This window comes from Podarcis cretensis, assembly GCF_951804945.1.
Source record: "Podarcis cretensis genome assembly, chromosome: 7".
NCBI classification, from domain to species: domain Eukaryota; kingdom Metazoa; phylum Chordata; class Lepidosauria; order Squamata; family Lacertidae; genus Podarcis; species Podarcis cretensis.
The window spans coordinates 92,979,774-92,996,503 of NC_137176.1; the positions used below are offsets into that span (position 1 = coordinate 92,979,774).

Here is a 16,730-nt window from a genome sequence, read left to right on the forward strand (position 1 = left end):
ATTTGCCAAGCGTGCCTTCCTCTTAGCACGTTTCTCCCTTGCGTTCTGAGTTTGACTGTCTTCAAAGCCCATGACACCTTTGGTAAAGGCTGTTCTCCAACTGGAGCGCTCACAGGCCAGTGTTTCCCAGTTGTCAGTGTGTATACTACATTTTTTAGATTTGCCTTGAGACAGTCTTTAAACCTCTTTTGTTGACCACCAGCATTATGCTTTCCATTTTTAAGTTCGGAATAGAGTAGTTGCTTTGGAAGAGGATCATCATGCATCCGCACAACATGACCAGTCCAACAAAGTTGATGTTGAAGAATCATTGCTTTGACACGGGTGATCTTTGCTTCTTCCAGTACACTCATATTAGATCGCCTGTCTTCCCAAGTGATGTGTAAAATTTTTCGGAGACACCATTGATGGAATCTTTCAAGGAGCTGGAGATGGTGTTTATAAGTGGTCCATGTTTCACTATCATATAGTAAGGTTGGCAGTACAATAGCTTTGCAAACAAGCATTTTGGTTTCCCTGCGAATGTCCCGGTCCTCAAACACTCTGCACTTCAATCAGGAGAAAGCCGCACTTGCAGAGCTCAGGCGATGCTGGATTTCGGCATCAAGGCTGGCCATCTAGCACATCCCCTTCCCCACCCTTAGCAAGAAATCCAGAGCATCAGCATCACCAAGAGATGGTTTGTCCTGTCTCTGCTTGAAGACCCTCAGCCAGGGAGAGCCCACCACCCAAGGCCATTGCTTGCCTTTCTGAGCTGTTCTCTTCCCACGAAGAAGCCTGTCCTCATGTGTTCACCCGAAACAGATCAGATCTAGTCCTACTTGGCCAGCAAGAACAATGGGCTCCTTCATACCCTCACTGCTGCAAACTCTCACGATGTTGAGTCGCAAATCCACAAAAACAGCATTAAAAGTTATTTAGCGAAACAATACCTTTAAACAGATAAAGGATGCCTTAAAACATCACAACTACAAGCATTACAAGATATTGAGATGAAGCATTGCAAATGAAAATTGAATGCCAAAATGCAATGAAAATCCATGTTGTAAAGCGGCCTGATTAGGAACAAAACAAAACATCCTCTTAAATGCCTGAAAGGAAAACACGTTACAAAACTCATTAGCGGCTGAGCAAAACTGCTGGGTTTAGAGGCTGCACCCTCAACCTCTCTCCACACTCCTGTTTCACAAAGCACAACCTTGCCTGCCCCCCCCGGGCCCCCACATACCACTCTCAGCCATTCCCATCAGCCACCCCCATAACGCAGTTAATTCCCATCCAACCTTCCTTGTCACCCACCCAGGGAGGGCCTGACTCTGTACCAGTCCAGTCTCATAGACTGGTATTAAGTGATGTTGCAACACAGAGGAACCTAGCAGACCAGATTCCCTCTCTGAGCAGTGAGAAAAAACTCAGTGCCAGTTACCATCCAATAATGGATCACTCACTTTCTCCTTGTTGTTGTTGTTTAGTCGTTTAGTCGTGTCCGACTCTTCGTGACCCCATGGACCAGAGAACGCCAGGCACTCCTGTCCTCCACTGCCCCCCGCAGCTTGGTCAGACTCATGCTGGTAACCTCGAAAACACTATCCAACCATCTCGTCCTCTGTCGCCCCCTTCTCCTTGTGCCCTCCATCTTTCCCAACATCAGGGTCTTCTCCAGGGAGTCTTCTCTTCTCATGAGGTGGCCAAAGTACTGGAGCCTCAGCTTCACAATCTGTCCTTCCAGTGAGCACTCAGGGCTGATTTCCTTCAGAATGGAGAGGTTTGATCTTCTTGCAGTCCATGGGACTCTCCAGAGTCTCCTCCAGCAGCAGAATTCAAAAGCATCCATTCTTCGGCGATCAGCCTTCTTTATGGTCCAGCTCTCACTTCCATACATCACTACTGGGAAAACCATAGCTTTAACTATACGGACCTTTGTTGGCAAGGTGATGTCTCTACTTCTCAAGATGCTGTCTAGGCCTGTCATTGCCCTTCTCCCAAGAAGCAAGCGTCTTTTAATTTCGTGGCTGCTGTCACCATCTGCAGTGATCATGGAGCCCAAGAAAGTAAAATCTCTCACTGCCTCCATTTCTTCCCCTTCTATTTGCCAGGAGGTGATGGGACCAGTGGCCATGATCTTCGTTTTTTTGATGTTGAGCTTCAGACCATATTTTGCACTCTCCTCTTTCACCCTCAATAAAAGGTTCTTTAATTCCTCCTCACTTTCTGCCATCACTTTCTCCTACTGGATAATAATTCAACTATATGGACATAAAGGGGGGGGGGTACCTTTAGCCTCACGATGACCCTGAAGGGGTGACACCAACTGACCTGCTTCTCTGCAGTGGCCCTTATGCAGTCTGGGCATGTGTGATTTAGCTGAGATTTCTGCATTGCAGGGGCTTGGACTAGATGCCCCCCCGGGGCACTTCCAGCTCTGCTGTCCTGTGATTCTGTGAGTCATGCTTCAGGGAAGTGGGATGATTCTGGAAGGGGGCCTAGGACACACTCTGAAGGCATCTGAGACAGCAGGCCAAGCTTCCCCTTCTTCCCCTTGAGATGCAATTGATAAAGAGGAATTGGACTGATGGGGTTTTCATGCTGCATGGCTGCTGAGTCCATAGAACCCCTCCCTTGTGCCTGTTGAATTTGCAGTGTCCCGTGCACAGCGGAATGATGAGGAATACGTGCACATACTCTATATTGCTTGATTTTCGTTTCAAAGCTGGTAGATTACAGAAAAACATCTTGCCTCTGCCGGAGCAGAGAAAGCATCCTCTCTCCTCTAAAACATGGAGAGAAGCACTGTGTGTGTGAACAGTGAAAAACAGGAAACCAGTGTACGTCACATCCAGTCTCCTTTCCCGTGAGAAACTCCAACAGCAACTCTGACTGGAATGTAAACATTGTCTTGTGACAAGCATTTCGCTGCACAGTGAAGAGAGCAGAAACCAACAGTGCCATCTCGCGCTCCCACTGTTGCTTCAATGCCCCTCTTGCCACCCTATGTTTGATCGACTCGACGCTTTCTACCACTGAACACCCTCCTGGGTAGGCGGCTGACTCAATATTGACTGCATTCCCTTGGTGCATAACCAGGGCCAGTTCCTGTTGCCTCCGTAGGTGTTTTCCCTCTGCCTCGGGGGTTTCTGGCGAGTTTCTGTTGGCAGGGAGAGGATCCTGGCTGGAAGACAGCAGATGTTTTCATAAGGGGCTGGGGCCGGAAAACACACCCGTCGCCCTTGGACCGCATCCAGCTTCTCGGTGTGCGCAAAGGCTTGCGGTTTGGCCTCAGCCGTCTCTCTGGGGACCTTTTTGCACTTGAGAAAACCTGCTACTCAAACTCTCCCCGTGCTGCTGGATAGTGGAAGTGGCAATGGCCATATTGTATTTGGGGTTTGGAGAACAGACATGGTTGCCGTTCTTCGCCCATGTTTTTTTTTTTTTTTTTAAATAATATTTATTAAAGTTTCAAAAATTACAGAAAGAAAAAGTAAAAATACCACATTAAACAAAAACAAAACAACACATCCCAATATAAAAGAAAAGAAAAGAAAAAAACAGAGAAGTAAAACCCATTAAACAAAAACAAAAACACAAAGAAAAATACACCAGATCTCCTCATTACTAATCTTTCATTAGCTTATTTCCTTGACCTCCTCACGCCTCCCTTTTTTGTATTCTAGGTCAATTATCCATTTCAGCAAATCCTTTCCCTCTTTTAAAATTTTTGTCCTGTAAATTGTCTTAATATAATGTAACTTTACTTTTCCTCCTTTCACCAATTAACAGTCAGTTATTCCCAAATCCTTTATATCATTCCTGCTAAAATCATATAATATTATTCCAACATCCTTCTAACAGATATTAATTTTACAATGTTTCTGTAAATAGTCTTTAAATTTCCTCCAATCTTCCTCCACCGACTCTTCTCCCTGGTCTGCCATTGTTCGCCCTTGGACCTCGCTAGCCTTGGTTCCATTGCGGTGCTTGGGACTCCTGGGTGACACTCCCAGGAGGGACAGTTCCAGAGCCAGCTCCAGGAGTCAGCTGCTGAGGTGATGGTGGGGAGGACTGGTTTGGCTGTAGCTTCAGACAGGTAGACTTCAGACAGGTAGACTCCTGAAGGAGTCCATCCCACTGTCGGACGGCTCTTGCCATCAAAATTATTCTGTCCACTCCCATCGTTCAGCCTGGACACTGAGGTCCAGCTCCAAGGACCTTCTGGTGGTTCCCTCCCTGCGAGAAGTGAGGTTTCAGGGAACCAACCAGAGGGCCTTCTCGGTGGTGGCGCCCGCCCTGTGGAACGCCCTCCCACCAGATGTCAAAGAGATAAACAACTATCTGACATTTAGAAGACATCTGAAGGCGGCCCTGTTCAGGGAAGTTTTTACTGTGTGACATTTTAATGTATTTTTAATCTTTGTTGAAAGCCACCCAGAGTGGTTGGGGAAACCCAGCCAGATGGGCGGGGTACAAATAATAAATTATTATTACAGTGGTGCCCAGCAAGACGAACGCCTCGCAAGACAGAAAACCCGCTAGACGAAAGGGTTTTCCATTTTGGAGGCGCTTTGGAAAACGAATTTCCCTATGGGCTTGCTTCGCAAGACGAAATGTCTTGTGAGTTCCTGCGGGGTTTTTCCCCTTTTTTCCCCCTTTTCCTAAGCCGCTAAGCCGCTTATCAGCTGATCCGCTAAACGCCGCTAAACCGCTAATAGCGCTAATCCGCTAAGTGGTCAATGGGCTTGCTTCGCAAGATGAAAAAACCGCTATACGAAGAGCCTCACGGAATGGATTAATTTCATCTTGCGAGGCACCACTGTATTATTATTCCTGTCATTGCGTCGGAATCTCCATTCTTGTGACTTGAATGGATTGGTTTGAATCCTACCCTCTGGAGTAGGAGAAAACAAGCTTGCTCCATCTTCCGTGGGACAGCCCGTCAGATATTGGAAGATGGCCATCATATTGGTCTCCCTCGGGAGGTTGTGGTCTCTCCTTCCTTGAAGGTTTTTAAGCAGGGCTTTGATGGCCATCTGTCATGGATGCTTTAGCTGAGATTCCTGCATTGCAGAGATTTGGACTGGATGACCCTCGGGGTCGCTTAAACTCTATGATTCCATCTCCTCTCAGTCACCTCTTATCCAGCCTCAGCATCTCCAACTCAACCATTTCCCTTGGTCATCTTGGTTGCTCTCTTCTGCATATACCCACGTACCTAGTGGACCGCCTTTCCTGGTCTGCCCCGCGGAGGACCTTAAGGTCCACAAATGACAACACTTTGGAGGTCCCAAGCTGCAAGGTGGTTAGATTGGTCTCAACTAGGGCCAGGGCCTTTTCAGTACTGGCCCCGACTTGGTGGAACATTCTGTCACAAGAGACCAGGGCCCTGCGGGACTTGACATCTTTCTGCAGGGCCTGCAAGACAGAGCTGTTCCGCCTGGCCTTTGGTTTGGACTCAGTCTGACCCTTATGTTTCCCTCCCCTTAGGGTTTTGATCTATGGGCTACTTTTAAAATGAGGCTGCATTTTAAATTGCATTTTAACCTTGCAATCCCTTTCAGAATGAGGGGACCACGTGTTGTGGGTGCTGAAAGCACTGCGCCAGCTGCGATTAGCTGAAGAGGCTTTGGTGGTGACACTGGCACTGAGGGCTTCTGGACTGGCATTGACCCATGCCAGGGCCTTTTCCGTGGTGGTTCCCTAGCAAGGCAAGTCTGTATCCCAACGTTAGTAACTTCCAGGAGGAATTGGAAAACAGTCCTGTTGGCCTAGGCATTTGATGGCCAAAGGGCAGTCTTCCTGGCAACTCTGAAATTATTGGTTGAGATCATGTGTTTAGAACATTTTAAACTTCTTGAAAGTTTCTAACTGGTTTTAATGTTTTGTCATTGTTGTGTCTGTTGCTCTGGACACTCTCGGGAGGAAAACAGGATATAGATTGAAATTATTATTATTATGACTACAAACTTAAAAATACTGGGAGGAGACAAATCACAGCAGAGATAAAATCAAGGGACTAGTTAAAAGAAAATAATTAGGTTCCAATGATGTGCTTGCTTGCTTGCTTCTGTCATAATATGCTTTGGGTAGCACTCCAGGCTTCTTGCGTTGAACACCTTGAGCTCTGAAGTTTACGAGTTATTATTTATTCCAAGGAGCTCAAGGGCCCTATGTAGTTCTCATTTTATCCTCACATCAACCCTGTGAGGTAGGTTAGGCTGAGAGAGGCTGTGCGTGGTCCCCGGTGCCACCCAGTGAACTTCATGCCCAAGTGGGGATTTCCGCTCTGGTCTCTCAGGTCCTAGCCCAGCGCTCTAACCACTGTGCCATACTTGGGGCTCCTGCAAGATTAGACAACCCCTTTGGGTCTCTTCTGGCTCCAAGAGGGATGCCAGTGTTCCTGTCCTGTCCCCCCGTTGCCCTTATCCATTTATTGGCTGTGATTTGTCATCTGAAGGAGCGTCTCCACCCCCATCGTTCTGCCTGGACACTGACGTCCAGCGCCGAGGACCTTCTGGCGGTTCCCTCCCTGCGAAAAGCCAAGTTATAGGGAACCAGGCAGAGGGCCTTCTCGGTGGTGGCACCCGCCCTGTGGAACACCCTCCCAGCAGATGTCAAAGAGAAAAACAACTACCTGACATTTAGAAGACATCTGAAGGCAGCCCTGTTTAGGGAAGCTTTTAATGTTTGAGGCATTACTGTATTTTAATATTTTGTTGGAAGCCGCCCAGAGTGGCTGGGGAAGCCCAGCCAGATGGGCGGGGTATAAATAATAAATTACTATTTATTATTATTATAATTACCTGGAAAAGCAGAAGGGTGTGTGTGTTGTGGCATTTGCTTGGTATGAAACCACACACCCAGCTTGCCCAGAGTCACATGTCTGATCCTGCATTGGTGACTGGAGTTAAGTGAGATTTCTTAGGGAGACCGCAAAGAATTGTCTCTGGGCCCTTCTGAACAGGACCTCCGTTTGCCCTTGAGCTGCCCTCTCCCAAAAGCATTTGCAGCTCACGTACTCCAGGGTTTGCGGTGGCTGGCATGAGAGATTCTCTTTGATAAAACAACACACACACACACACACACACACACACACACCCTCCCTCTTGGGTTTTAGCTCTGATTTTTTTAATTGCATCTGACTGTTTAATTTAAGCGACCGGCTCCCAGTTGCGATGTTGAGGTCACACAGCGCAGATTATTGTTCCATCCTGCAGGGCAACACGGACAAAATCGTTCCTCTTTCAATAGCAATCTAAGCCCCGGTGAGGGAGTCACGTGGAAGCCACACCGCTCCTTCCTGACCATGCTGTGACCCTCCTGACGTGAGCGAGGTCCTGCCTGGGGTCACAGTGGGGCAGGCTTTCCAGATGAACGCTGCAGCCTGCCTGCCCGTGGCAGTGTTGCAAACAAAATCTGCCCTTATTCCCTTATGGGGGGCACAAGAGCCCTTATAGAGTCCTTTGTAGGTTCTGCATGGGTAGGAGAAAATAAAAGAGGCCAACCAGAGAATATTGAGAAGCAAAGCAGCTAGTAAGTCTGATCTTTATTGATCTGTTGCAACAGGGTGCTCCCCTCACACGCAGGAAAGGAGGAGGACCCAGAACAAAGGTGTGTCTGCCCTTATATAGACATTTTAAATTGCCCGCCCTGGAGTCCAAGACCACCCCCCAGAAACTTCATACATACATCAAAGAAAAGGCGGTCTACAACAGAAATCTGAGTGCGTTGTTTATCTCCTGTCTGGCAAGTTACCTGATTGCATTATCTGGGTTTTGGCCACTCTTTTGTTATTATAACTACTTAATTCCTGAATCATACATACATCACAGAAGGGGTGTAGCCCAAGACCACCCCCCAGATACATCATACCTACATCACAGAAAAGGCGGTCTACAACAGAAATTTGAATGTTGTTTTTCCTGTCTGCCAGGCTATCTGATAATGCCTTATCTGATTGCCTTTTCTGGTAGTCTGACCATTCCTTTGAGATGGTGATTTCCCAATTCCTGAGAAAAATGGTTCCCTCCCCCCCCCCCCTTGCAGAGAAACATTTGGTCAGTTTGGGAGTCAAAATGGTTTCAGTACTGTCTTCCTGTGCTGCTCCAGAGATGTGGTTTACATATTTATGTACGTGTTTGCTTGGTACATTTATGAACATTTATTGTATATATGAGACCTTAAATTTTTTTATTACACAAGTAAGGCCTCGGTCGGGGCTGGGGGAGGTCAGAGGCGCCCCCAAAGGCTCTCAGAAGCCTGCCTTGTTCCAGACACTTGCTTGAGAAAAATTCCCCTCCCTCTCTCATAACACTAGAACTCGTTAAAGGCGATCTAAACATTGTACACCAGTGTAAAAGATTATGATTAGCTGTGATCTATCCGGGGTTTGTGTGTGTGTGTCTGGCTTTATCTCATTTGCAAAGTTAGGACGCTAGCCATATTCAAAATGTAATTAGAATAATACATAACACAAATGATAAAACATGGTGGCAAATTTGGAGTTTGAGAAAATATATATACAGTGGTACCTCAGGTTAAGTACCTCCGGAGCACGATTTCTGTTCTTATCCTGAATCAAAGTTCTTAACCTGAGGTAATATTTCTGGGTTAGCAGAGTCTGTAACCTGAAGCGTACATAACCTGAAGTGTATGTAACCCAAGGTACCACTGCATTTTAATACTTTGTTGGTAGCACTGTAAATATTATTATTATTATTATTATTATTATTATTATTATTATTATTATTATTAATTACTTCTACCCTGCTCATCTGGCTGGGTTTCGCCAGCCACTCTGGGCGGCTTCCAACAAAAGATTAAAAATGCATTAAATCATCAGTCATTAAAAGCTTCCCTAAAGAGGGCTGCCTTCAGATGTCTTCTAAACGTCAGATAGTTGTTTATTTCTTTAACATCTGGTGGGAGGGCATTCCACAGGGCGGGTGCCACCACCGAGAAGGCCCTCTGCCTGGTTCCCTGTAACTTCCCTTCTCACAGTGAGGGAACTGCCAGAAGGCCCTTGGAACTGGACCTCAGTGTCCGGGCAGAACGATGGGGGTGGAGACACACATTCAGGTATACAGTGGTACCTTGGGTTAAATACTTAATTCGTTCCGGAGGTCCGTTCTTAACCTGAAACCGTTCTTAACCTGAAGCACCACTTTAGCTAATGGGGCCTCCTGCTGCCGCCGCCCCGCTGGAGCACGATTTCTGTTCTCAACCTGAAGCAAAGTTCTTGACCCGAGGTACTATTTCTGGGTTAGCGGAGTCTGTAACCTGAAGCGTCTGTAACCTGAAGCGTATGTAACCCAAGGTACCACTGTATATTCCTGCATTGTGTGGGGTTTGGACCAGATGACCCTTTTTTAAAAAAATAAATCATTTTTTCAATACAAACAACAACCGCAAATAACACATACAACAAAAATCATAATAACACTAATAACACAAGTTGACAATTCAGATTTGAATGCACTGATATACCTATGACTACACCTTTTTAACAATATTTTCCCACCACTCTCTCCTCCCCCCACTTCCCACCACTATCCACCTTATCGCTTAAATATTCCTTCCAGATTTCTTCACATTTATCCATTCCTAATGACCAGATGACCCTTGGCGTCCATTCCAACTCTACAATTCTATGATTCTGTGATATTATATAGTGTGCCCAGTGTGCCACTTTTAATACATAACAATAATATTTTTGAATCCCTTTTCAAAGGCAGCTCTGAAAGTATGGAAAGATGTGGGCTCCCACGCCAGCCCTTTCGATATCTCCATGGAAAGCTTTCGTACTGCATGCACTTTTTCATACGACAGGGAGAGATCGTGTGATTCAAAAATGGAGAAACGTCTTTATTATATGCTAATTTATTTGGAAATGCTTCATCTGCTCCTCTCCTCAGATCCTAGATTTTCCCAGCCTGCTGTGGGCAGGCAGAGAACATGCCCAGTGACTCTCTAGGCCAGGGGTAGGCAGACTAAGGTCTGGGGGCCGGATCCGGCCCAATCACCTCAATCCGGCCCGCGGATGGTCCAGGAATCAGCATGTTTTTACATGAGTAGTATGTGTGCTTTTATTTAAAAGGCATATCTAGGGTATTTGTGGGGCCTGCCTGGTGTTTTTACATGAGTAGAATGTGCCCTTTTATTTAAAATGCATCTCTGGGTTATTTGTGGGGCATAGGAATTCGTTCATTTTCTTCTTCAAAATACAGTCCGGCCCACCACATGGTCTGAGGGACTGTGGACCGGCCTCCTGCTGAAAAAGGGTACTGACCCCTGCTCTGGGTCCCTTCGCAACTCTGTGGAGCCAAAGGGGTGGTTGGGCTGCTGCCGTGCATTGCTGCTGCCAGGATGCAACCCTTAAGCCAGCCTGACTGCCCCGTGTCAGCCTGTGCTGGAGAAGGGGGCTTATTCAGTTCCTGGATCCGGCCGTCGGAACTGGGGAGGGAGGCAGGGGGGCCGTTGGGATACAGAGAGCCTCCGAAACTCCAGAGGAGCAGTTCCTCTTCCAGCGGTGGGAAAAGCCACACCTCCAGTGAGGAAGGGAGGGAAGGGGCCAGCTGAGCGAGGAAAGGGCTTGAGGATGCTGCCGAGAGCCCTGGCACATCACCTTGCCAGGCTGGCCAGGAGGGACGCACGCCACTTCTGTCGCCCAGCTTGCGCAGAGGGGTGAAACACAAGGAGGGGAGGAGAAGACTTGGGGTGCCGAAGTTCCTATGTTGGGGGAGAAGCTGGAAGGGGCCACTCCCGGATTCTGCAAGTGACTGAGACGGACGTGAACTTGGAAGATTTGCACTGTAAATGTTGCTGTTTAGTCGTTTAGTCGTGTCTGCCTCTTTGTGACCCCATGGACCAGAGCATGCCAGGCACTCCTGTCTTCCACTGCCTCCCGCAGTTTGGTCAAACTCATGCTGGTAGCTTTGAGAACACTGTCCCACCATCTTGTCCTCTGTCGTCCACTTCTCCTTGTGCCCTCCATCTTTCCCAGCATCAGGGTCTTTTCCAGGGAGTCTTCGCTTCTCATGAGGTGGCCAAAGTCTTGGAGCCTCAGCTTCAGGATCTGTCCTTCCAGTGAGCACTCAGGGCTGATTTCCTTAAGAATGGATCGGTTTGATCTTCTTGCAGTCCATGGGACTCTCAAGAGTCTCCTCCAGCACCAGAATTCAAAAGCATCAATTCTTCGGCGATCAGCCTTCTTGATGGTCCAGCTCTCACTTACTCTAAATAGTTTGAGGAATAAAACCTGTAAAAGCCAGATCAGAGTCCTACTTGGTTACTCACGAGCAACCACCAACAGCATCTGACACTTAGTGATGTGCATCTTAAGCCTGTTGTGTTGCTGACATGCACCCCAAACGCCTGTCCTTGCCCAGGCTCCACCGCAGCTGGAGGCTCCAGTCTCAGCCAGCGCAAAGGATGTGGCTGCTCTCTTTGAGCCAACTATAAACAGTCGACAACTTGCGGTGTCAAGGGAGCCTGGGTTACAAACCTGGGCCAGGCCAGGCCAGGCCAAGGTGTTAACCTACTTACCCAACCTGGCCAACCTGAGTGGCCTCCCTACCTGTATCACCTCGGCTGCTCCCGGGACTGTCGATGCGCTTCAGTGCCAGAGGTGTTTGTGGTCACTGCTGCGCTCTCTTTGTTACGTCATGCGGGAAGGCGATTCCTCCCAAGCACAGGGAAGAAGAGCCTTAAAGGAGTTAGCAGCCCTTTAAGTGGATCAAAACCGCAGCCGACGGATTGCCCAGTGTGTGGTGTTGTAAACCAAAATCTGCCCTTTTCCCCTTATGGGGTATCCAAGAGCCCATATAGAGTCCTTACGTAGGTTCTCTGTTGGTAGGAGAAAATAACAGAGGCCAACCAGAGAATATTGAGAAGCGAACAGCTAGTACAGGTGAAACTCGGAAAATTAGGATATCATGGAAAAGTTCATTTATTTCAGTAATTCAACTTAAAAGGTGAAACTAATATATGAGAGAGACTCATGAAATGCAAAGTGAGATACGTCAAGCCTTTATTTGTTATAATTGTGATGATTATTTCGTACAGCTGATGAAAACCCCAAATCAACAATCTCAGAAAATTAGAATATTAAATGAAATCAGCAAAACAAGGATTGCAAATCGAGCAATATTGGACCTCTGAGAAGCAGAAGCATGCATATGTACTCAGTACTTGGTTTGGGCCCCTTTTGCATCAATTACAGGCTGATAGCATCCATGCCACACCGCACTGAGGCAGTAATTGATGCAAAAGGGGCCCAAACCAAGTACTGAGTACTGTGCAAAAATGATCAGTACATTCTCAAAACGATTGGGATCCCAGAATCTGTGTGGATTATACAGGGGGAGTCTCTCTTCCTATCCTTGCACCCTCTTGTTCCCTTTGACTCCCTGACCCACTTTGGGCATAGCTGTCAACCTTCCCTTTTTTTTGCGGGAAATTCTCTTATTCCAGTGCCGTTTCCCGCTGCTATCCCAGATTGTTAGATATCCCGTAGACTGTCCCCAGGACAGGTGAGGCTGCTGATCCCTCATTTTCAAATCTGAAAGTTGACAGCTATGAGTCTGGGCTCTCCTGCTTGTCTAAAAAGGGTCTTTTGTTTCTTGCAGTTCGCCAGTTCCTCCAGAGCGGCCTCAGCCCCAATTTGTACAACGAAGATGGCCTCACTGCCTTGCACCAGGTGAGCCCAGTACCTGCTTTCCAGGTTCCCCACCTGCCTCTCGTCGTCGGTGCCAGCCAGCCACAGGGTATAAAGGGCCTGGCATGATCATACGATCATAGACTTTTATGGCCTCTCTGCTCTGCTCACCCCACCGCTTGCTGCCCGCCCCCCCTTTGGGCAAGAAAGCAGCAGCCCCCAGTGCCAAATGTAATTTCCTTCTGCTGATCCTTTGCATGCTGTGAACTCTGGTTGAAGAATGTGCCCCGCTGAGCCTTTAATCCCAGCCCTCACTTGCAAAATGAAGGGGGGGGGGGAGGTTGGACAGTTTCTGTTCAGACAGGCGGTTGCCATCCCTTCTCCCCTCTTGGGGAATGGAGTTCCTAGGAGGAATGTTCATTGACGCCCAGATGTATTTATGAAGCTGTCCTCCTTAATAATAATAATAATAATAATAATAATAATAATAATAATAATACATTTTTATTTATATCCCTGCCTCCCCAGCCGAAGCTGGGCTCAGAGCGGCTAACAACAGTAAAAATAACACAGTTTACATAAAATCACAATCAATTAATTGAAATGCATTCTAAAACCAATTCATTCTAAAATCAATTCAGAGCCAAATGAATGGCAACCATTGGGCTAGAGTTCTATGAGGATTACAGAAGGAGAGAGGGGGCGAAAGGCCTGGTGGAACAGCTCTGTCTTGCAGGGCCCTAGTCTCTTGGGACAGAGCGTTCCACCAGATCGGAGCCACGGCCAAAAAAGCCCTGGCTCTGGTTGAGGCCAGCCTAACCTCCCTATTTGCAGACCGTAAGGTCCTCTGTGGGACATACCAGGAGAGGCGGTCCCATAGGTATGAGGGTCCTAGGCTGTATAGGGCTTTAAAGGTTAAAACCCTCACCTTGAACCTGATCCTGTACTCCACCGGGAGCCAGTGCAGCTGAAGGAGCATCTCCACCCCATCGTTCTACCTGGACACTAAGATCCATCTCCAAGGGCCTTCTGGTGGTTCCCTCCCTGCGAGAAGCCAAGTTACAGGGAACCAGGCAGAGGGCCTTCTTGGTGGTGGCGCCCGCCCTGTGGAACATCCCACCAGATGTCAAAGAGAAGAACAACTATATGACATTTCAGAGTCCTGCTTCCTGTTCAAAGCAGAAAAAGAGAGCAAGTTTTCAGACCCAAAGGATGCAAATTTGGGCCTGCCTGAAGTGTGTGGGCAATGGCTGGAGGTGGCGCTTGGGGGCAGGAGTGCCAGTGGTTAGAGGGGGGTCTGCCTGGCAGCAGGGAGGTGTGTTTATTCCCTCTTGACTTTTTTGCATAATACATACAGCTGCAAACTCGGTTTCCTTTAATGCGCTGTTCTGGCACGGAGTCTTTTACACACCAAGGCTTTTGCTTTCGTTGGGCCCTTGAGCTTCCACCGCAGCATCTCCTCTGGTCCTGATGGGATCCTTGCCCTGAGCAGAGAACCAAAGCCTTCAGGTCCAGGAGGCCAGATGAGTTCGTTCTGAAATTCCAGCAGCCTGGTTATGAGGCTTAGTGGGTTTTATCCTGGCTGAGAGGCAACCCTGGTAAAAAGCTCTTGTGCTCAGAATCGTAGAATTGGAAGGGACCCCTCGGGGTCATCCAGTCCAGCCCCCTTGCAATGCAGGAAACTCAACGAAAGCATCCATGACAGATGGCCATCCATCCTCTGATTTAATAATAATAATAATAATTTTTATTTATACCCCGCCCTCCCCAGCCAAGACCGGGCTCAGGGCGACTAACACCAGGTATTATTGATTGAAATACAACTTAAAAACAAGATTAAAATACAACATTAAAATGCAGCCTCATTTCAGTAGAAACTCAAATCAAAAACTTTTTGGGGATGAAAACATCAAGTCTTCACCAAGGCCAACTATCCAGACTGGTCCTACGTGGGCCAGAAAAAAGCCAGGGAAGTCCCCAAGTAGGAGTTCCATCACAGAAGGAGAAAGGAAAAAGGAATGAGGGGAAGGGGATCAAGTTGATTCCAAGCCAAAGGCCATGCGGAACAACTCTGTCTTACAGGCCCTGCGGAAAGAAATCAGATCCTGCAGGGCCCTGATCTCATGAGACAGAGCGTTCCACCAGGCCGGGGCCAATGTTGAAAAGGCCCTGGCTCTGGTTGAGGCTAATCTGACTTCCTTAGGGCCCGGGACCACTAGGGTGTTGCTATTTAGGGACCTTAAGGTCCTCCGTGGGGCAGACCGGGAGAGGCAGTCCCATAGGTATGAGGGTCCTTAAAGACCTCCAGCTTCCTCAGCCCAGGCTATGTGTGGTGCATCTCCCATGGGGCAGCCCGTGAGAGGGGCCCTAGATCTGTCCCTCTTGTGTGAAAGTCATGCCCCGTGGGGTGGGAAGGGCCAAGAGAGCTGAAGGAGGGGGGTGCTCTCTGTTGGACAGAAGCCACACTTCCTGAATTGCTGCTCCTGGAGGGGAGTGGGGTGTGTTTCGAGGGCAAGTGAAGCTCCCCAGTGAGAGCCCCTCTGCTCTGCCTTGTCCTCATGCCTCTCCTCCCCTTCTCCCCTTCCCCTAGTGCTGCATCGACGACTACAGGGACATTGTTCAGCTGCTGCTGGAAGCCGGGGCCGACGTCAACGCCTGCGACAGTGAGCTCTGGACCCCTCTGCATGCCGCCGCCACCTGCGGGCACCTGCATCTGGTGGAGCTGCTCGTTGACAAGTAAGGGCCACGAAGGAGGACCCCCCCCCGGGCCAGGGGATGGGCCCCCACTGTTGCGTTCGACCGAGCGACTCCTCCGCCGGTCGAGCCCTTCGGAATCGCCTCCGACGTGACTAACGACCTGAGCCTCTGATGAGGCTCCAAGCACGTTCCCATTACGCAGAGTATCCAGCAGCAGAAGCGACGAGATTTATGAGCTACATTGCAAAGAGTTTTAATAATAATAATAATAATAATAATAATAATAATAATAATAATAATAATAATTTTTTATTTATACCCCACCCTCCCCAGCCAAGACCGGGCTCAGGGTGGCTAACAACAATAATAAAAACAAGTTGATTAAAATGCAATTTAAAAAAGATTAAAATACAACATTAAAACATTAGGATGTAGCCTCTTCACAGGAGGAGAAAGGAAAAAGAGAGGGGGGGGGAGGGAATCAAACTGATTCTAAGCCGAAGGCCAGGCAGAACAACTCTGTCTTACAGGCCCTGCGGAAAGAAATCAGATCCTGCAGGGCCCTGGTCTCATGAGACAGAGCGTTCCACCAGGCCGGGGCCAGTGTTGAAAAGGCCCTGGCTCTGGTTGCGGCTAATCTAATTTCCTTAGGGCCCAGGACCTTTAGGGTGTTGCTATTTATAGACCTTAAGGTCCTCTGTGGGGCATACCGGGAGAGGTGGTCCCGTGGGTACGAGCTTATTACTAAGCTACACAGACAGAAAAGAAAATACATCCTCTCTCTGTGAAAGACGTTCTTGGGCTGCGCTGCAATTGTTTTGGTTCTCACTTGTAGAGCTGTAAATATTTAACAGGCTTGCATTGTTGGCAGAGCAACTGTGTCACTGGCGTAGTTAGCTGCCTGCAGGGGATCTCCTGTGAGCAAAATGTCCACCCCGCCAATGAGCAAGCTTTCTGCAGAAATCTGTAGCAGTCCCTTTCACCTTGTGGCAGAGAGTTCCCCAGCTGCTGTGCCTTGAGTTGCGGGTCTCCCTGCCTGGTGAGGGCCCCTGTATCCTTTGCCTCATGTGCTTCAGCCCTCGCTGCTGCAATGAAGAGAGGCTTAAACAGGAGGGAGCATGAAGGAAACTGTCACAGATTGCCAATGGGGGATAGGTAGAAATGGGGAAATGACCTTGCTTCCTCTCCTTGGAGCTGTTTGCTGGAATTGATGTGCAGGTTTACTGCACATCAAAAGAAACTCCCGTTTGCACAGTATGCGATGAACCTGTGGAACTCTTGGCTGCAGAATGCTGTGATGGCTACCAACCTAAGAAAGGAAGATGCAGACAGGGGAACTCAAGGCAGCAGCTAAGTCAATGCCCTGATACGCCAAAGTGCAACCTCT

At 48.2% G+C, this 16,730-nt stretch overlaps 1 protein-coding gene across 2 annotated transcripts in view; it reads left to right on the plus strand.

The window, feature by feature from the left end:
• Positions 1 to 16,730, plus strand: part of PPP1R16A (protein phosphatase 1 regulatory subunit 16A) — a 53,597-nt gene that overhangs the window by 17,451 nt on the left and 19,416 nt on the right. For both annotated transcript variants that reach the window (XM_079984374.1, XM_079984373.1), the window contains 2 exons: positions 12,618 to 12,688; positions 15,237 to 15,382. In XM_079984374.1, coding sequence (XP_079840500.1) covers positions 12,618 to 12,688; positions 15,237 to 15,382 — 217 coding nt within the window. The remainder of the gene's footprint in view (positions 1 to 12,617; positions 12,689 to 15,236; positions 15,383 to 16,730) is intronic.